Genomic DNA, 21,178 nt, shown 5'->3' with positions numbered 1-21,178 from the left:
CTCAGCTCTATATTTCTTCGCAGCCCGGTGAAACACACCAATTTGAAAAACTAATGGATTGCATAGTCGATATAAAAAACTGGATGACGAGTAATTTCTTACTGCTAAATTCTGAAAAAACAGAGGTGTTAATTATAGGACCTAAAAACTCTGCTTGTAATAACCTAGAACACTGTCTAAGACTTGATGGTTGCTCTGTCAATTCTTCGTCATCAGTTAGGAACCTAGGTGTGCTACTTGATCGCAATCTTTCCTTAGAAAGCCACGTTTCTAGCATTTGTAAAACTGCATTTTTCCATCTCAAAAATATATCTAAATTACGGCCTATGCTCTCAATGTCAAATGCAGAAATGTTAATCCATGCTTTTATGACCTCAAGGTTAGATTATTGTAATGCTTTATTGGGTGGTTGTTCTGCACACTTAGTAAACAAACTACAGCTAGTCCAAAATGCAGCAGCAAGAGTTCTTACTAGAACCAGGAAGTATGACCATATTAGCCCGGTCCTGTCAACACTGCACTGGCTCCCTATCAAGCATCGTATATATTTTAAAATATTGCTTATTACTTATAAAGCCCTGAATGGTTTAGCACCTCAGTATTTGAATGAGCTCCTTTTACATTATAATCCTCTACGTCCGCTACGTTCTCAAAACTCAGGCAATTTGATAATACCTAGAATATCAAAATCAACTGCAGGCGGCAGATCCTTTTCCTATTTGGCGCCTAAACTCTGGAATAACCTACCTAACATTGTTCGGGAGGCAGACACACTCTTGCAGTTTAAATCTAGATTAAAGACCCATCTCTTTAACCTGGCATACACATAACATACTAATATGCTTTTATTATCCAAATCTGTTAAAAGATTTTTAGGCTGCATTAATTAGGTAAACCGGAACCGGAAACACTTCCCATAACACCCAATGTACTTGCTACATCATTAGAAGAATGGCATCTACGCTAATATTTGTCTGTTTCTCTCTTGTTCCGAGGTCAATGTGGCCACCAGATCCAGTCTGTGTCCAGATCAGAGGGTCACTGCAGTCACCCGGATCCAGTACGTATCCAGACCAGATGCTGGATCAGCACCTAGAAAGGACCTCTACATCCCTGAAAGACAGCGGAGACCAGGACAACTAGAGCCCCAGATACAGATCCCCTGTAAAGACCTTGTCTCAGAGGAGCACCAGGACAAGACCACAGGAAACAGATGATTCTTCTGCACAATCTGACTTTGCTGCAGTCTGGAATTGAACTACTGGTTTCGTCTGGTCAGAGGAGAACTGGCCCCCCAACTGAGCCTGGTTTCTCCCAAGGTTTTTTTCTCCATTCTGTCACCGATGGAGTTTCGGTTCCTTGCCGCTGTTGCCTCTGGCTTGCTTAGTTGGGGACACTTCATCTACAGCGATATCGTTGACTTGATTGCAAATAAATGCACAGACACTATTTAACTGAACAGAGATGACATCACTGAATCCAATGATGAACTGCCTTTAACTGTCATTTTTGCATTATTGACACTGTTTTCCTAATGAATGTTGTTCAGTTGCTTTGACGCAATGTATTTTGTTTAAAGCGCTATATAAATAAAGGTGACATTGACATTGACACACACACACACAGACACACACACAGACACACACATACACACACACAATAATTCCTCATTGTCATGTATTACTATGTTGTATTTATTTGGAAAGATACTTTGTTTATTTTTAAACATATTTTGTTTTATTTTGACTTTTTTGTTTTGCTTTTATATTAAATAATGATAAATAATGCATTTTTACAAATAAATGTTTACGACAGTGTTTTTGTTGTTAATCGTGTTAATTTTTTGTGTTTTTATTTTAATTTGACATTTTTATAACTTAATTATTGGAATTTGTTTTATTTTGATTTTTTTGTAGAAATAGAATAGAAAAATATATACTTTGCAGATGTGATTGAAAAATAAAATGTAAACATAATAAAAAGGAGCACAGAAGTTGATTCCTCACCTGTCATATATATATATATATATATATATATATATACCGTATATATATATATATATATATATATATATAATTGTGCTTTAATATGAAATTATATTTTTGTGCAATCGGAGAGCATGCATTACAAACACAGTGCTGTTTCCGCGCTTGTTTGACTTGCATCTGCCGCTGAGGTGAAATTGTAGTGCGTTTCTGAAAAGTCTCGCGTTTAATGCGGTCATAAAGACGTTCTGCGTCTGAATAAATTAAATTCTTGTCAAGACAATAGAGACAGAAGCAGCAGTTGTGACAGAGTGGCCAACCCTAGCTCCGCCCCTGTTAAATATTTTAACTGTGTTAAACTGCTAAAATTACTCGCATGCACTAACCTGCTAATTTATGACAGCACTAATTATTATGTGTTCATGTTTGTGTTTGTGCTCCTTGAAGACGTTGTGGAGCCGCTGCGTCCCGTCGACAGCAGTCATATGCAGCTCTGCGTCTCCAGCGATGGAGAAATCCTGCGCAGCGGAGACTCGTGGAAACCTGACGCCTGCGGCAGCTGCGTCTGTCGTGATGGGGAAATACACTGCTTCTCCCAGCAGTGTCCACTCGCCGACTGCAGGCTCCCTGTGCTGCGCAAGGGCCAGTGCTGCCCGCAATGCATGCTGGGTACGAGTCACTCTACAGTGATTTTACCATGAGGAAAAGTGGGGTATAATTATTATTGCACAGCCTCATCAAAAGCATTAATAATTGGAATATATAGTTATTATTTAGATTTTGTTTTAGAATTTAATGTTTAGTGTGATTTTTTTTATTTATTTATTATGTAAAATATTTTAAGTTAATGTTTTAATTATATTGAATTTAAGTTTGACATTTTTATTATTATTATAAATTATTTAATTTAATGCTTTTATTTTGTCAGTTAAACTTTTTACTTTTTAATTTTACATGTATTTTTATTAACTATTATTTTTAAACTTATTTTAATTTTTTTAAGTGTTTTATTTTACATATTCATTATTTAATTTTTAGTGTTTTGTCCTAGTTGCTTTTATTTTAAATGTATTTATTTAAATGGTACATTTTAGTGATTCATTTTAGTTTGTTTTATTATTTTTATTTAAACATTGTATATGTATTTTAATTTAACATGCTGTTAAATTAAATGCTTTAATTAAAAATGCTGCGGACGTCTGTCACCGAGGGCTGGATCAGCGCCGCTCCTCCGCTGCTCAGCGTCACACGTAAATACAGACAATACTAACAACAACACGAGACGCAGCAGTGCGAGGAAGATTAGATGAGGGAATACACTGCTGCAAGTTTGATTTACTTTAATGCTGGATTTTTATTATAATTCTTCAGTAGCTTTATATTGTTTTAGTTTTAGTAAGCATTTTACTTTTGTTTTAAAAACTACCTAATTTTACGTTTTAATGACTAGTGTTTAGTTTTCATTTTTTTATTTTTATTAGCTTTCATTTTAATTTTTGTTTTCATTTAAAAAAAATGTTCATTTCAATTTCATCTTATTTTTGATATTTGATTAAAAAATTGAATAATTTTTTAAACATTTTAATTCAATTTGTTTTTGTTTTAAACGTGTTTAATTAAATGTTATATTTGTATGATTAAGTATTTTAATTCAACAATTTATTTTACAAGTATTTATTTTGATTAATTTGTTTATGTTTTAATTTTTGCTTTTTTATTGTACATTTTCTGATACATTTTGGTATGCATGCTATTTTTATTTTTGTTTTAATATTATTTTAATTTTACAATATTTTTGTAAGTGATTTTTTAAATTATTATTTCTTTATATTAGGATTTTATGATTACATATTACAGGATCGATGGTTTCTGATGTCAAATGTTCTCTCGTGTAGCTGGTGATGTTTTCTCGCGAGACGTCCCGAGTCAGACAGAGATGACGCTCATCTACCAATCAGCAGCCTGGATTCTGGCGGGGATCCTGCTAGCTGTGGTCATCTTCCTCCTGGTGGCCATCATGGTGAACTGCAGGAAGAACTGGGTTCAGATGTCCTGCTACGGCGCGCCCAAGAAGGTGACAACGTCATAAGAGCCGTTAAAGCTGGAATGAAATAAATGCGTTGTGAAGTATTTCAGCATACGAGTATCGTATATCATCATGATTACAAAAAACAAGAGACATGAACTTCATTTGCAAACTCTGTCATGTGACGCATTTCTTGGCAAAGCAGCACATAATGAGATAATACTATTTTTTTCCTTAGTTTAACATCAGTGATGATGAAGCACTTGCAGTTAGCACAGGAATATTGATTTAAAAAAACCTGTTTTGATTTCATGTTGACTTTTTTTAAGGTTGTAATATATTTTATAAATATATATTAAGGTTTTATTGTTAATTTAAGGTTTGTTTATTTATGTTATTTTTATTTGCACTCCTTGATTTTTTTGCACCCTAAACAAATCTCTTTTATTTTGTTTATCCTCTGCACTCCAACAAATATTTTTTTGTTTTTTGCGCACCATTTTTTCATAAAGAAAAATGTTCACTCTTTTTGTTTATTACCCAACTTACGGAGCCTGGCACATTGCATGCAGGAAAAAAATCGAGGAAACTAATTAGTAAATTCTGTAGACGATTATTATTATTTATTTTTTTGCACGTCATGTCTTTGTACCAACAAATAACTTTTTTATTACTCGTTTATGTGTTGCACTTTTTTTTTTTTTGCACCCATGAAAAATCTTGTTTTGTGTGTATTTTTTACAATCTCCAGCAAATCATTTTCCAGCTAATTTTTACACCCCAACAAATATAAAAAATATATATTTTTTGCACATCTTTTTTTTTTGCACTCTCCTACAAATATTAGTTTTTTTTTTTTTTCAACCAAACAAATAAAAAAAAAATTGTATTGTTTTATTTTTTCTCCTATGAAAAAAATTTGTTTATTCCTCAACTAATTCCTTTTTTTATCACTTGTTAATTTTTTGTACTCACCAACAGCTTTTATTTTTTGCACCTCAACAAATATATTTATTTTTTGGCTTATTTTATCTTTTTCTTTTTACTTGTTTATTTTTTCACTCTTTAACAAATCATTTATTTTGTATTTTTTGCACGCATGATTCTTTCCAAATAGAGCTATTCTAATCATCTCATGAACACACATATAAGGCAGGGAGTCCGAACGCAGTGATGTATTTCTCTCTGTTTGTCCGGCAGACGGTGATCTTACAGAAACACGAGAACAAGAGTTCAGTCGTCTACATGGAGCCGTCCAGAGAAAGTCTGTTCCAGAGCATCTCTCTCTCTAACGGACACGTCCAGCGCTAGCACTGTGATCATCTCCAGCTTTATTTAGTGTTTTCATGATGATCAGAGCGTCCAAACTAAACAGGAACAGTTTATCGGACGAGGAGCTTCGGTGTCATGATGCAGAAACAAACCAAAGGTTCAGGAACCAAACGGACATCCTGACTCTTCAGAGAGAAGAGACTGTGCTCATATTCTCTCAGTCTGTTTATTCCTTTCTATACATTCGAGTGTTTTACTTGTAGTTTGTTGCCGGACTGAACATTGCTGTGTGTTCATAACAAACTCAGATCCTCAAGTCAAGTCCTCCGTTCCAAACCCTAACAAGTCCTCTAACTAGACAGCATCTGCAGGCATCATGACATTCTTCACTAAACAAAATAACTAAAAAAAATTCCATCCATAACACACTTACAAGCAAACAAATATATATTTATATATTAAATATGTAAAATATATATACCATACATCGACGGAGAGATGATTTATTCAGATGATGTATAAAAACCAATTTTGAAAAATTGACCCTTAAGACTAGTTTTGTGCTCTACCAGTCAAAAGTTTGTAATGAAGTCTTTTCTGCTCACAAAGCCTGTATTTATTTGATTAAATATACAGTAAAAACTGTACAATTTTGAAATATTTTTGCTATTTAAAATAACAGTTTTCTATTTGAATATATTATAAACTGTAATTTATTCCTGTGATTTCAAAGCTGAATTTTTAGCATCCATTAGTCCAAATGTCTTTATCGTCTCTTTTGATCAGTTTAAAGCATCCTTGCTAAATAAAAGTTTTCAATTCTATAATTTCCTTCCACAAATAAAATAAATAAAAATGATACTGACTCCAAGCGTTCGCATAGTAGAGTATATGTTACAATAGCTTTTTAATATTTCAAATAAATGCTAATATTTGGATCTTTCTATTCATCAACAATCCTGAATCCTAATATTTCACAATATTACTACTTTTTACTGTATTTTTGATCAAATAAATGCAGGCTTGGTGAGCAGAAGAGACTTCTTTAAAAACAAAAAAATCTTACTGTTCAGAAACTTTTGATAGGAAGTGTAAGTTATGGATAGGTGTAAGCATATTTTATAATAGTAGAAGTACTTTATTTGCTTCTCTAGAAATCAGTTTTTGTCCCTAGTTTTGTAGGGAGTATTCATTCAGGGACATATATTCATATCCATAAAGTTTTTGATTTAATTCATTAGATTGCTCTCTCTGTTAAACAGGCTTTTTTTGTGTACTGTATCTTTAAGAGATATGTAAATGAGCTCTGTTGTGATTGGCAGAGTCAGAGGTCACATGTTTGCAGTTAAGTGTCAATCAATGCACTGAGGGAGATGTGGATCACATGTGGATTATAGTTGGTTTGAGTTTGAGCAATTACAGCAAATGATAAATGTACAAAAACCATAAAAATAGTAGAGGAAAGTACCTTATTTATTTTTACACAATTATTTATTAAAACTAAACTCTAGTAAGTGACTAATTTCTGTCCCAAACCCAAAGCTGCTGTACAGATTTTATAAACCGTCTGTCTGCTTTATATCAGCTTTTATTTATTTGACTTTCGTCACGAGTCAATATGATCCAACAGATGTTCAGCTGTAACATGTACACTTGTTTTTGAAATAAAAATAAATTGTGTGAATGTTTTTTAAACCTAATAATTGTGTTCAAGACATTTTGACCTGGAGTTTTTCTTTTTCTTCAAAATGCTAGTTAATATTTTCACATAACATACTGACTTTGTACCCCAAAAATCTGATAATATTTGAAGAGTTAATTTGCAAAACATTATAACTTAAAACCTTAAAAATTATTTATATATCATTTTTATAAATATATATACAATATTTCAAAGTATTAATTGGAGCGTATGAACACTGACCAAATTATCCACAAATGTTTTTTTTCGCTTAAACACTGAGGCTCATGAAGTCGAAACATTGTTGATGATTGAAAAAAAGCTAAATAAATTAAAAATATTGCCCTGGCAATTAACGGAAATCATTTAAAGCTGAAGCACTACAATTACTAACTGGAACAAACAAATAACACATTAAACCTAATTAGTAACAAAAACTAAAATTACAAGTAAAGATTATAAGAAAAAGTTATTTCAAAATATATACTATTACTACAACCGTAATAATTTTCATAAAGCTACATTCAATTTTGCAATGTTTATAAAAAAGCAAAACCATGTGATACAGGAAAATATTTTATTTCCTTCAGTTGTGGACTGTACAGTATTCAATTGTGATTTCACAGGAATCGTTAATAATATGATTGATGACTGGACCCTTCAGATGATGCTCATTAGCCTTTGGCATCGAATCCGCTGTACAAACACAGCTTGGTTTAACCACAGAATCTCTAAAGCTTTAAAATGCAGTGAAATCCGAGATCAGAGCAGGATCTTGTAATAATCGTCTCTGTAGCTGTAAAGAACCACCACAGCCATCCTGAAAACACACAGAACAGCAAATCAAGAAAAAAATCAAGACATGGTATTGGATTTCTTCAGTTCAAGACTTTCAGGGTGTCATCATGAGATTTCAACCAGTAAGTCTATTTTTCTTACCCTTTTGGCAAATATTTGTTTCAGATCGGTTACTTCTGAGCTTAAAGACTGATTTTATCCTTTCAGAATTAAATATTTTAATGCTGTTTCAATGGAAGATTGATTCAGCAGAAATAAAAAACGTAAGCTTGAAAAAAAAAAAAAAATATATATATATATATATATATAGATGTTGTATAAACTCACAATTCTGAGAAGCCGAGACTGTAAACTCACAATTGTAAAAAAAAAAAAAACGTAAATTGCGATATGTAAACTGAGATTGTTAACTTGTAATTGTAAAAAAAGTCTGTAATTGTACAAAAAAGTCTGAAATGCGATATGTAAACTGAGATTGTTAACTTGTAATTGTAAAAAAAGCCTGAATTGCGATATGTAAACTGAGATTGTTAACTTGTAATTGTCAAAAAAGTCTGTAATTGTACAAAAAAGTCTGAAATGCGATATGTAAACTGAGATTGTTAACTTCTAATTGTAAAAAAAGCCTGAATTGCGATATGTAAACTGAGATTGTTAACTTGTAATTGTAAAAAAAGTCTGTAATTGTACAAAAAAGTCTGAAATGCGATATGTAAACTGAGATTGTTAACTTGTAATTGTAAAAAAAGTCTGTAATTGTACAAAAAAGTCTGAAATGCGATATGTAAACTGAGATTGTTAACTTGTAATTGTAAAAAAAGCCTGAATTGCGATATGTAAACTGAGATTGTTAACTTGTAATTGTCAAAAAAGTCTGTAATTGTACAAAAAAGTCTGAAATGCGATATGTAAACTGAGATTGTTAACTTGTAATTGTAAAAAAAGTCAGTAATTGTAAAAAAAGTCTGAATTACGATATGTAAACTGAGATTGTTAACTTGTAATTGTAAAAAAAAAGTGTAAAATGCGATATGTAAACTGAGATTGTTAACTTGTAATTGTAAAAAAAAAAAAGTCTTAAATTCGATATGTAAACTGAGATTGTTAAGTTGTAATTGTAAAAAAAGTCTGAAATGCGATATGTAAACTGAGATTGTTAAGTTGTAATTGTAAAAAAAAAAGTCTGAATTACGATATGTAAACTGAGATTGTTAACTTGTAATTGTAAAAAAAAGTCTAAAATGCGATATGTAAACTGAGATTGTTAACTTGTAATTGTAAAAAAAAAGTCTGAAATGCGATATGTAAACTGAGATTGTTAACTTGTAATTGTAAAAAAAGCCTGAATTGCGATATGTAAACTGAGATTGTTAACTTGTAATTGTAAAAAAAGTCTGTAATTGTACAAAAAAGTCTGAAATGCGATATGTAAACTGAGATTGTTAACTTGTAATTGTAAAAAAAGCCTGAATTGCGATATGTAAACTGAGATTGTTAACTTGTAATTGTCAAAAAAGTCTGTAATTGTACAAAAAAGTCTGAAATGCGATATGTAAACTGAGATTGTTAACTTCTAATTGTAAAAAAAGCCTGAATTGCGATATGTAAACTGAGATTGTTAACTTGTAATTGTAAAAAAAGTCTGTAATTGTACAAAAAAGTCTGAAATGCGATATGTAAACTGAGATTGTTAACTTGTAATTGTAAAAAAAGTCTGTAATTGTACAAAAAAGTCTGAAATGCGATATGTAAACTGAGATTGTTAACTTGTAATTGTAAAAAAAGTCTGTAATTGTACAAAAAAGTCTGAAATGCGATATGTAAACTGAGATTGTTAACTTGTAATTGTAAAAAAAGCCTGAATTGCGATATGTAAACTGAGATTGTTAACTTGTAATTGTCAAAAAAGTCTGTAATTGTACAAAAAAAGTCTGAAATGCGATATGTAAACTGAGATTGTTAACTTGTAATTGTAAAAAAAGTCAGTAATTGTAAAAAAAGTCTGAATTACGATATGTAAACTGAGATTGTTAACTTGTAATTGTAAAAAAAAAGTGTAAAATGCGATATGTAAACTGAGATTGTTAACTTGTAATTGTAAAAAAAAAAAAGTCTTAAATTCGATATGTAAACTGAGATTGTTAAGTTGTAATTGTAAAAAAAGTCTGAAATGCGATATGTAAACTGAGATTGTTAAGTTGTAATTGTAAAAAAAAAAGTCTGAATTACGATATGTAAACTGAGATTGTTAACTTGTAATTGTAAAAAAAAGTCTAAAATGCGATATGTAAACTGAGATTGTTAACTTGTAATTGTAAAAAAAGCCTGAATTGCGATATGTAAACTGAGATTGTTAACTTGTAATTGTAAAAAAAGTCTGTAATTGTACAAAAAAGTCTGAAATGCGATATGTAAACTGAGATTGTTAACTTGTAATTGTAAAAAAAGCCTGAATTGCGATATGTAAACTGAGATTGTTAATTTGTAATTGTCAAAAAAGTCTGTAATTGTACAAAAAAGTCTGAAATGCGATATGTAAACTGAGATTGTTAACTTCTAATTGTAAAAAAAGCCTGAATTGCGATATGTAAACTGAGATTGTTAACTTGTAATTGTAAAAAAAGTCTGTAATTGTACAAAAAAGTCTGAAATGCGATATGTAAACTGAGATTGTTAACTTGTAATTGTAAAAAAAGTCTGTAATTGTACAAAAAAGTCTGAAATGCGATATGTAAACTGAGATTGTTAACTTGTAATTGTAAAAAAAGCCTGAATTGCGATATGTAAACTGAGATTGTTAACTTGTAATTGTCAAAAAAGTCTGTAATTGTACAAAAAAGTCTGAAATGCGATATGTAAACTGAGATTGTTAAGTTGTAATTGTAAAAAAAAAAGTCTGAATTACGATATGTAAACTGAGATTGTTAACTTGTAATTGTAAAAAAAAGTCTAAAATGCGATATGTAAACTGAGATTGTTAACTTGTAATTGTAAAAAAAAAGTCTGAAATGCGATATGTAAACTGAGATTGTTAACTTGTAATTGTAAAAAAAGCCTGAATTGCGATATGTAAACTGAGATTGTTAACTTGTAATTGTAAAAAAAGTCTGTACTTGTACAAAAAAGTCTGAAATGCGATATGTAAACTGAGATTGTTAACTTCTAATTGTAAAAAAAGCCTGAATTGCGATATGTAAACTGAGATTGTTAACTTGTAATTGTAAAAAAAGTCTGTAATTGTAAAAAAAAAAGTCTGAAATGCGATATGTAAACTGAGATTGTTAACTTGTAATTGTAAAAAAAGTCTGAATTACGATATGTAAACTAAGATTGTTAACTTGTAATTGTAAAAAAAAGTCTAAAATGCGATATGTAAACAGATTGTTAACTTGTAATTGTAAAAAAAAAAGTCTAAAATGCGATATGTAAACTGAGATTGTTAACTTGTAATTGTAAAAAAAGTCTGAATTACGATATGTAAACTAAGATTGTTAACTTGTAATTGTAAAAAAAAAAGTCTAAAATGCGATATGTAAACTGAGATTGTTAACTTGTAATTGTAAAAAAGTCTGTAATTGTAAAAAAAAGTCTGAAATGCGATATGTAAACTGAGATTAACTTCTAATTGTAAAAAAAAGTCTGAATTGCGATATGTAAACTGAGATTGTTAACTTTGTAATTGTAAAAAAAAAGTCTGAATTGCGATATGTAAACTGAGATTAACTTCTAATTGTAAAAAAAAGTCTGAATTGCTATATGTAAACTGAGATTATTAACTTGTAATTGTAAAAAAAAGTCTGTAATTGTAAAAAAAAGTCTGAAATGCGATATGTAAACTGAGATTGTTAACTTGTAATTGTAAAAAAAAAAGTCTGAATTGCAATATGTAAACTGAGATTGTTAACTTCTAATTGTAAAAAAAAGTCTGAATTGCGATATGTAAACTGAGATTGTTAACTTGTAATTGTAAAAAAAAGTCTGAATTGCGATATGTTAACTGAGATTGTTAACTTGTAATTGTAAAAAAAGTCTGTAATTGTAAAAAAAAAAAAAAAAATTGCTGATCACGTTCATGTGTTGCTGTAAGAACATTACAGTTATTGATGCTGGAGAAGCAGCTCAGTACCTTTTGGAGATCTTGAAGTGGTAGATCTGCTCACAGATGCCTTTGAGGTACCTCTGTTTGGGCAGCCGAGAGAGAAGCGTCTTCACACTGATGTTGAACTGCTCCTCACTATCAAACTGAGAGACAAACAACAGCAGCCTCAGCATTAAACACTCCAGTTAGCAGACAAACGATGAGGAAACATATCTCAGACACTCATTCAGGGGTAGAAATTAAGAAATATACGATATGTAAGAACTCAATTTATGTTGAGACTTAAAGTTGACCTATTTCTAACATTACTGGGAGAACTGTAATTATCAATGTTTAATGTTTTAGATTAGAAAGTCTCTCCTGCTCACCAAGCCTGCATGTATTTGATCAAAAATAGTCAAAATAGTGAAGTATTATTCTAATGTAAAACATTGTGTTCTGTGTGAATCTGTGTTAAAGTGTAATGTATTTCTGTGATGCTCCGCTGTATTTTCAGCATCATTCCTCCAGTCTTCAGTGTCACATGATCTTCAGAAATCATGAAAATATGATGATTTACTGCTCAAGAAACATTTCTGATTATTATCAATGTTGAACTCAGTTGTGCTGCGCAATATTTTTGTGGAAACTGTGATGCGTTTTATTCTTCAGGAATCATAGATGAATAGAAAGTTCAAAAGAACAGCATCTTTTTGAAATAGAAATATTTTGCAACATTTTTTATTTTAAACACTTATTATTTTGTTTTATCCCCTTTTTTCCTGCATTTTTTAAATGCTAAATAAAAAATCTTGAAAAATGAATCATAAAAATAATGTGGCTTGGTGGACTTTCCTCACACTCTGAACTGGTGAATAACTGAAGGCCTTTTTTAGTATGAAATATCCCATCATTCTGTGCAAGCTCATGTTTGTTCCTGGTTAAAGGACATGCACAGACTGTTCTTCCTGTAGCAGTGACTCATGTTGATGGACAGGGTTTCCCTCATCACAAGGAAAGCTCGAGTCCTGCTGTCAGCTGTCTTCCGCTTTATGTTTTACACTGGAATGCCATTCATTTACTCAGAATAGCTCATAATAATAGCAGGTGGTACAAACCTCGAGGGACAGGAAGTTGATGAGGGTTTCCTTGGGCAGATCGACCTGCGGAGGAATGTGACAGGAGAGACTGTGAAGGTCTTGTTCTCAGACACAATAGAGGCTTATCTACAGAAACCCACAGACGGATGCGGTGCCATGTAAACACTGCGTACCAATCAACAGGAAGCACTCCAAATGTGTCTAAACAGGGTAAAAGTTGGAGTAAATACACCATTGAAGAACCATGAGAGGAAGCGAGCTGAGTATGTGGCATTAGTCTCTCTGTTTCCATATCAGTGCATCATGTTTTTTTCTGTTATCGCTCTTTAGATGTCAATCAGAGTGTCTGGAATTTGGCTCGGGGACAAAATCATATTTGAACCAATAACTCCAAGTTAAGGGGAGATTTGTAAACCGTGTAATAACAGACAAAACACCAAACCACTTTATTCCCCACAAAACCACTAAATATGCAAGCGATGAGGATCTTGATGACAAGCGCTAACCTTCATCTGCCGTTTATGCTTCTCAAAACAGTTCATAATTTCTCTGGGAGAATATAAATGCTATGAGAATGCTAAATTAATAAATAAATCTAGCACAGGACATCACTGGCAACGCCTAGCTCAAGGGTTCGATTCCCAGGAATCATGCTAGAACTGATCACCAGGCAACTGATGCTGATAACAATATCTTTGAGAACCAAGGCCGATATATATATATCATTTTACACTATTTAATTTAAATAAGATGCATACAATTCATGCAGTGGAATTGAGATTCATATTTGTTAAATTAGAAATAATTGTACATTGTAACTATGAAAAAAACTTTATAAAATGAACAGATTTGCACTTCAGTAACTTCATTTTGTAACCGTATTACAGTATTTTTTGCAAATAAAGGAATAGTTAAAAACACAAAAAGGATTGCATGAACTGATCAAATGTAAACTAGTGGTCTATTACTTCTTTTTTTTGACGTCCGATGATGATATCTTAAGGAGCCAGTGGCCAATATAAAGCCAATATGTATGATATAACTATTTAATTTAAATAAGATGCATAACAATTGCTGCGATGACATTTAGATCTATATTTACTGAATTAGAAATAATTTATTGTGCAATAAATCAATATGAAAATAATTTGTGATTTGTGCTTTAGCATCTTCATTACGTAATAACATACTAGTATTTTTCGCAAATACATAAATAGTTAAAATACAAATAAATATGTAATGTATGAGCTCATCAAATGTACCGATATTTTAAAGATCAGACAAAAAAAGCCAATATAAACGATATTACACTATTCAATTTAAATAAGATGCATAATTCCTGCAATGAAATTTATTTAAAGATATTTTCTAAAGTAGAATATTAATTGTAAAATGAATTGACATTTATGCTTTCGAAACTAATTTTTTTAAATCCTACTATAGTATTTTTCACAGCTAAAGAAATAGTTAAAAACCCAAATAAAATTAAAGTAAACACTATATCCATGTGCACTCAGTAATCTGATTAGTTTGAGCAGACTGGCAATCATATTTTCTCAAATAAAGTTCAGGTAACACTGATTTAATTAAATAATCGGTGCCGATAATTTACAAATGTCAGTAAATATCAGTCATGGCAATATACTGTTTGACCACTAATGAATACCTTAAATTCAATTTAAGTTGCAGCATTCTTGTCACTGTCAAAAAAGAAGCTGTTTATGATATTTATCTGCCATGCAGAAAAACTATAAAAGCCGATAATTAACAAAAATACCAAATATCGGTTGTTATATTTGTTGATCGCTAATGCATAGACTGAATGGATGCAAGTTTCTGCATTCTTGGCACGTTCTGATGCCAATTATTTAAAAATGGCAAATATCGGCAAATATGATGCAAGTCACTTTGGATAAAAGCATCTGCCAAATGCATCAGTTATGATACTAGAGCAGGAAGTGACATCATATACTCACAGCCAGCACTTCAATGTCGCTGCTCTTGTTCTGTAAGTTGCTGCTCAGATTCTGCAGTCGTGTCTGGATCTGAAAGACAGAAATTCTCTCATGCTCATAATGCAAATGGACAGAACACAAAAGCTTTTCTTCGTATGTAATAAAGCTGAGCACAGAACGGCAGGGGTTCAGATCCGCTGGCTCATCACTAGACGGGTCTGAATCATTACATCAGTCTGTCCTGAGGACTCACGCATGGCGAATTAAACACCAACGGAGCTAAATCAAACACTGGACGCTTCTCATGGGGTCACAGATTCAAGACTTTCTCCATGTGTGATTGTGATAGAGTGTGTGAAAACTTCAAGTTGAAATTTGGCCAAAAGCAACATCGGGATGTATTGGGGATTAATGGGAAATCCAAAAACAAACAAGCGTGTGTGATTGTGAGGGGAAGGACACTCTTTACAAGCCTTAAAGGTATAAGATGAGTAAGAAAGTGTGTTTCCCATGATGTCAGATGCGAGATCGCTGTGCTGACCTGCGTCTCATATCTCCGTCGGGAGCTGGCGGAGATTTTTTCAGGTGGTATGAGGTTCACATTCATGGTGTTGCTCCCGTGTGACTCAGACAGACCTGATGGACACCAAACACATGAGAAGATTCAAACATCTGTTGGACAAACCTCAGTTATTTTCTTTCAAGGTTTTAAATGCAGCATCTGCCAGAGACAAAGAAAGTGTGAAGTACTACACAACACTGAATCACCGTGTGCCCCAATAATGTACCTGAGTTTCCAAGTAATGATCCCTTTGGATTCTGGAGAGAAGAACTCTCAGAAATCTCTCTGGTTTAGGCATAAATGAGAGAGAAAAACAGCATTAGATGTTTCCTCTGGACTCTGACACATGGTTTACGGTCGTAAATGTCAGCGTTCATCACCTGTTTCTCTCTTCGGAGAGTTTGGTCCGGCTCTTTTGGATGAAGTGTTCGACCAGTTCTGACTCGGGGATTCTCTTCTCCGACTGACGGTCTTTCTCAAAGGACTTCACCTGATGGGAAGAGAAGAGAGCTTGTGTCAGATCACACTCTTTAGAGTCTTCAGCGCAGGCGTTAATGTGATTTACCTTCAGGTAATTTCCTTCTTTATCGGACACCAGCACCATGAATGTGATTCCAGCTTGTCTGCAGTGCTCCATAAGAGCTTCCTGTGACTGTGGCACAAATGGAGAATATTAATCTTCATTACAACATCTGACTGCATTCATTAGAGCGGATCAGAGCTCGATAGTCTCGTCAGATATTGACAATCAGTAGAGATCCACCCTGGAATTTAATGGCTGTGGTTTGGAGTTGAACATAATAAAAAAAAATAATGACTTGTGGTTTAGTAAGGATTCAATCAGTCAATGACACAGATTTAGTTTTTTTGTCTTGCTTTGTTTTCGCAAGAATTAGTGAGAACGTCACAACTGATGCATGGTCTGCTTTCTGTCTTTGTATTTATTTAATGGCATTTCAATTTATTGGATTGATGAATGTGTCTCTGGTTCTCAGCCCTGAACCTTTTTACAGTACAAATATGTTAAAACTCTCAAACTTAACTGAAAAGGACAAACTAGATTATTTTTCTGACACCACTAGCAAATATTTAATCTTGTTTTAAGCTTACACTCACTTCATTTTTATAATTTTCCCAGTAAAACAAGATTTGTTTTAATTTTACTACTCAAATGTGTTGATTTATGGCAGAACATTTAGTCTATTTTGCTTCTATATCATGTCTCGTCTTTCAGACTAGTGGAAAGAAAACAAAACACACATTTTATTTTATCTATTTCCATCTGTAGATTTCAATTGCAATCTTTAAATAGTTTATTTCAACACTTAAAACATCAAAATGTTTTATTTCTCTCTATTTCTGAAGGTTTGTTTTAGTGCTGTTAAACAATTAATTGCGATTTACATTATTTTGTGTGTACTGAATATATTTATTATATATATATATATATATATATATATATATATATATATATATATATATACATAAATTAATTCAGGTTCGCTGTTTGTAATAAATGTTTTATAAACAATTTATTAAAATTACAATAATGTAAAATTTAGATAGTTAATATAACAATCAAAATTAAAACGTGAAAAGTTATTAAAATCATAATGTAAGATTACAATAAGGACGTAATGAAAAGTAAAACGATAAAAATACAATGCAAAATTCAAAACTGAAATACAAATGAACTATTATTTGTTTATCTACATGAATGTTTTTGTAGTTAACAAACTAAATGAAAACATATTAAATGTAAAAAAAACGTATGAATAAATAATAAACTTTTTTTACTTATCATTTTCATTTCATTTAACTTGAAGTACTTAAAGCTAATAAAAAAATAAAAATAAACTATAGGCATTTTTAAAAAAAAGAAAACTAGTAAAAAAAAAGGCAAAAAAACACTAAAATTGAAGCAGATAAATAAAATATAAAAAAATAAAATCTAATTAAAAATATTAACAAACAATATAAAAGTATATGAAAAAAAAAAAAAAAAAAAACATCTTATGACCTTTAATGAAGCATGTCAATGATTTCCGTCTTGCAACCTATTTTCAGTTTGTTCCCTGTGAGATTAAAGCTTGATATGCAATAATTTCACACTTACAGTTCTAAATATTAAATATTTTATCATCTCGAAGAGATTTGGCTAATGTGAATTCCTGCTAAATCGGATTCATTTATGGATGTGACAGAACGAACACAAACAAACCAAAGCAAATATTTTTCTAGATTGGGACACTGACCTGCGAGACATCATAGACGATGTCTGAGGAGACTCCGGCGGCCCAGAGCTTCTGTGTGACTTTAATGGCTCTGCTGGTGGAGGACTGACCCACAGGAAGCACCAGAACATCACAGGAGCTCACAGGAGGCTGACAGACGGAGACAAGAGAGATGAGTCCAGACCAGACGAGACGCAGTGCAGGCATCACACTCCTCTGACACTCACCGCTTCCTCCAGACTGGACACAGCCGAGCAGATCTTATCCAGAGCGATGCTGGCGCCGACCGCATATGGGATGGGACCGGACACCGCCGGCCCATGGAACTCCTTGATCTGTCACGGAAAACCCCAAAGCATCCGGTCAAATAAACCGATTGCAGATGAATAGCATGAGCCAAAAACCAGCAGCTTACAGAACACTTCGACCAACAAGAGGAACTTTGCTACGCTACCATCAAAAATACCAGACCAAAACAACTAGACTAAAATACATTTCACATATTAAAGTGTTAAAGATAATCAGTAATAACATAAGAACAAACACATCAATTAGAAATCGCATTTATAAATACAACTGAATCATATCTCAGGTACAGAAACTGTAATTAAAAGTTTGAAAACACTGCATAGGTTTCTTTTTACAAATAAAACAGAGATTAATTAGTAAAAGTTATTAAACATGTATTTTGTGGTTTGATTAAAAATTGTTATTAAAAGTTATTTATAGTGCTTGGGTTAAATTAAAATTAATTCTCGTTTTTACAAAAAAATATTGATTCTTAAATCCCTAGAACTGATTGTTTTCAGTTAATGAACGGAACATTGTAGCGCATCCATTTTTATATATTTTTGATATAAAAAAAAGTATCGGATTTAAAACTCTCACTATTTATTTAAGTGTTTAAACCATAAATGGCGTTTTAAAAACACTGCATAGGTTTCTTTTTACAAATAAAATAGAGATTAGTAAAATTTATAAAAAATATTTTATTTTCAGGTTTACTTTTGTGACTTGATCAAATTTTGTTATTAAGAGTAATTTATAGTGCTTGGGTTAAAAATAAATAAAAATGTTATTGATTTTAATAGATTCTTATTTTTATGAAAAAATACTGATTCTTTAATCCCTAAATAAACATAAATGAACATGCGAAGGTATGATGCTAAAAGAGTAGCCTACAACTTAATGAATAAGTTTATGAATAAATCCATCTTGTTTTTATGACATCCATCAAAAAATTAATTTGAGTCGAAACATAATCAATCATGTTGTATGTTGTAATTGTAACCTTTTTTAAAAAAAAAACTTTGAATGTAATTTCAATGTCAGTTAATTGTAGGGCTGGGCGATATACAAAAAAAAATGATATCTAGATATTGTCAATTTTTTTACGATATTCGATATATATCTCGATATGTTTGCATTTGCATTTAAATAATAAAAAATAAAACATGATTTTCTTTTGCCCATTTAAAAAAAAAAAAAAAAACATTTAGATTAAACAGCTAATTTAAGCAGTTAAAAAATCTAGACCAAGAGATCACTTACTGCTTTTTATTAATGAATACATGTAGGCCTATATGTAACTGAAGCAGTGCAAATTAAGTAACAGTTACAGAAAGTGCATTCTGTCAACTTTTAAGTGCATGCATTCTCTCTGTCTATATTATGGAAACTGGTAAACATATCAGTGAAATTCCCCAATAGTAATTCCAAATGGCCATAGCCTATGTTTCTCTATTCAAACATCAGCGGTCGAGTAAGTGCATTTATTTTGCGATCACAAATGCAAACAATACAGTTGAGATCTCACAACAGAACACAGACCGGCTGAACGACGCTTTCATTAGATCGCTCAATTCCAGCTTGTTAGTGTTTTCAGATTATCGTCGGCGGCTCTTCCGCAATGAGGAGTGAGCACGTGTGCATGGTTGCCAGATTGCTTAAAATAAGCAAACACCGGGCAGAAAATGTATCCTTGTAACAGTGGAGCTCTGATTGGGAGATTTAAACTCTTGTTATCTGGCAACCGCTATCATTACAGCTCTCGTAGTAGAGGGGCGTAGAGCAGTCAGCAGTTACAGGTTCCTTTTTTGGACATTCGGCGTGTTCTTTTGGGAAAGTATGCTTGAATTTGAAATATTCGTTATTCCCGATATATTCAAATTGTACATCGTCGTCAAAATTATTCCGATATTATCGCTAATATTCGATATATCGCCCAGCCCTAGTTAATTGTTACCTTCAATGTCATAGCAATGTAGTACCAGCTGACTTTAATGTATATTTTACAGAGTTTTTCCTTGAGAAAATCTGGCATGTACTGTACCGGATTTATATCCAGAATAATCTTTGAGAGTCACAATCGAATCGAATCGTGACATTTGTGTCGAAACCCAGCCCTATGCTGGAATGATTTCAGAAGTGTGCTCGTGTTGATGTTACCAGATGATCGTATCGTCCTCCCGCCGCTAAGACGTCAGGAACGGTGCGTTTGCGTTTCCTGATGAACGCCACGAACTGGAAGATGACGCCGCAGTGATGCTGGATCTTATAGACCAAACCCAGATTCACCACCACCTATAAAACACACAGACAAACGCTCAGAGGAGGAGGAGAAGAAAAAAAAGAAAAAAAAAAGAAAAAAAAACTTTTTTTTTTATTGCGATTTAAAAAAAGTCCGGTTTTGCTGTGCTTGTTTTTAAGGTTGGACAGTTTAACCAAAATGTTGTTAATTCTCAAAATAATACATAAAATTATTAAAATATTTATATAACGATAACAATAATAATACAAAAAATATAATAAAAAAACGAAAAAAATACGAAATATTACTATTTTAATATTTCATTGTAACAAACATAAAATAAATATAAATAAATATAAAATAAATCAAGTGTTTAAGAATAATACTATAATAATTTAATTTTGACATTACAATTTTAATATTACAATACTATTATATAAAGCTGTCAAAATGTCTTCCTTTTAAAACATTAAATTATCATTATTTTATTATCATTGAGATAGCATTTAAATTTTTACTGATATTTTTAATATTTAAAATATAATTTTCGTTTCAATTAGTACATGAATTTCAACAAAATTAAATTGAGACATTTGATTTGTCAACTAGCTGTAGTAAAATTATTAAAAACAATTTTTTGTATTGTATTTTATTTAACATTTATTTCAAGTAACAAAATGTTTTAGTTTACTAATATATTAAATAATACACTTTAACGAAATAAATATATATATATATATTTTTTTTTTTTTTTTCTTCATTTCACTTCATGCCTATTTTATTCAAACTAATTATTATTATTTTATTTTATTTATTTATTTTTATTTTAGTGCAAGTTAAAATAACAACTCTGGAGGAAAAACTGCTTCAATCGGAAACACGTAGCACATATAATTAATTAAATCAAAGCCTAATTGTGGCTTTGGTTTTATTTTGATTAATCGTGCAGCCCTGTAA

General features: G+C 31.6%; 2 protein-coding genes across 3 annotated transcripts in view; one reads left to right on the top strand and one right to left on the bottom strand.

Annotated features, from left to right (window-relative positions):
• LOC132113341 (cysteine-rich motor neuron 1 protein-like) overlaps positions 1-5,681 on the top strand; it is a 59,815-nt gene extending 54,134 nt beyond the window's left edge. The window contains 3 exon segments of the mRNA XM_059521138.1: positions 2,444-2,750; positions 3,881-4,059; positions 5,212-5,681. Coding sequence (XP_059377121.1) covers positions 2,444-2,750; positions 3,881-4,059; positions 5,212-5,322 — 597 coding nt within the window. The 3' untranslated portion in view covers positions 5,323-5,681.
• Positions 5,682-7,524: 1,843 nt separating this feature from the next.
• The window catches only part of eif2ak4 (eukaryotic translation initiation factor 2 alpha kinase 4), a 45,826-nt gene continuing 32,172 nt past the window's right edge, over positions 7,525-21,178 (bottom strand). For both annotated transcript variants that reach the window (XM_059519771.1, XM_059519772.1), the window contains exons 29-39: positions 20,140-20,274; positions 17,919-18,026; positions 17,713-17,841; positions 16,023-16,109; positions 15,838-15,947; positions 15,684-15,742; positions 15,437-15,531; positions 14,917-14,985; positions 12,959-13,003; positions 11,889-12,004; positions 7,525-7,784 (exon numbers count right to left, since the gene is read on the bottom strand). In XM_059519771.1, coding sequence (XP_059375754.1) covers positions 7,727-7,784; positions 11,889-12,004; positions 12,959-13,003; positions 14,917-14,985; positions 15,437-15,531; positions 15,684-15,742; positions 15,838-15,947; positions 16,023-16,109; positions 17,713-17,841; positions 17,919-18,026; positions 20,140-20,274 — 1,011 coding nt within the window. In that variant the 3' untranslated portion in view covers positions 7,525-7,726. The remainder of the gene's footprint in view (positions 7,785-11,888; positions 12,005-12,958; positions 13,004-14,916; positions 14,986-15,436; positions 15,532-15,683; positions 15,743-15,837; positions 15,948-16,022; positions 16,110-17,712; positions 17,842-17,918; positions 18,027-20,139; positions 20,275-21,178) is intronic.

Source organism: Carassius carassius, chromosome 32 (genome assembly GCF_963082965.1).
Source record: "Carassius carassius chromosome 32, fCarCar2.1, whole genome shotgun sequence".
Lineage (NCBI taxonomy): Eukaryota > Metazoa > Chordata > Actinopteri > Cypriniformes > Cyprinidae > Carassius > Carassius carassius.
The sequence above is the reverse complement of the archived record's forward strand: the minus strand, read 5'-3'. Positions and strand labels throughout refer to the sequence as shown.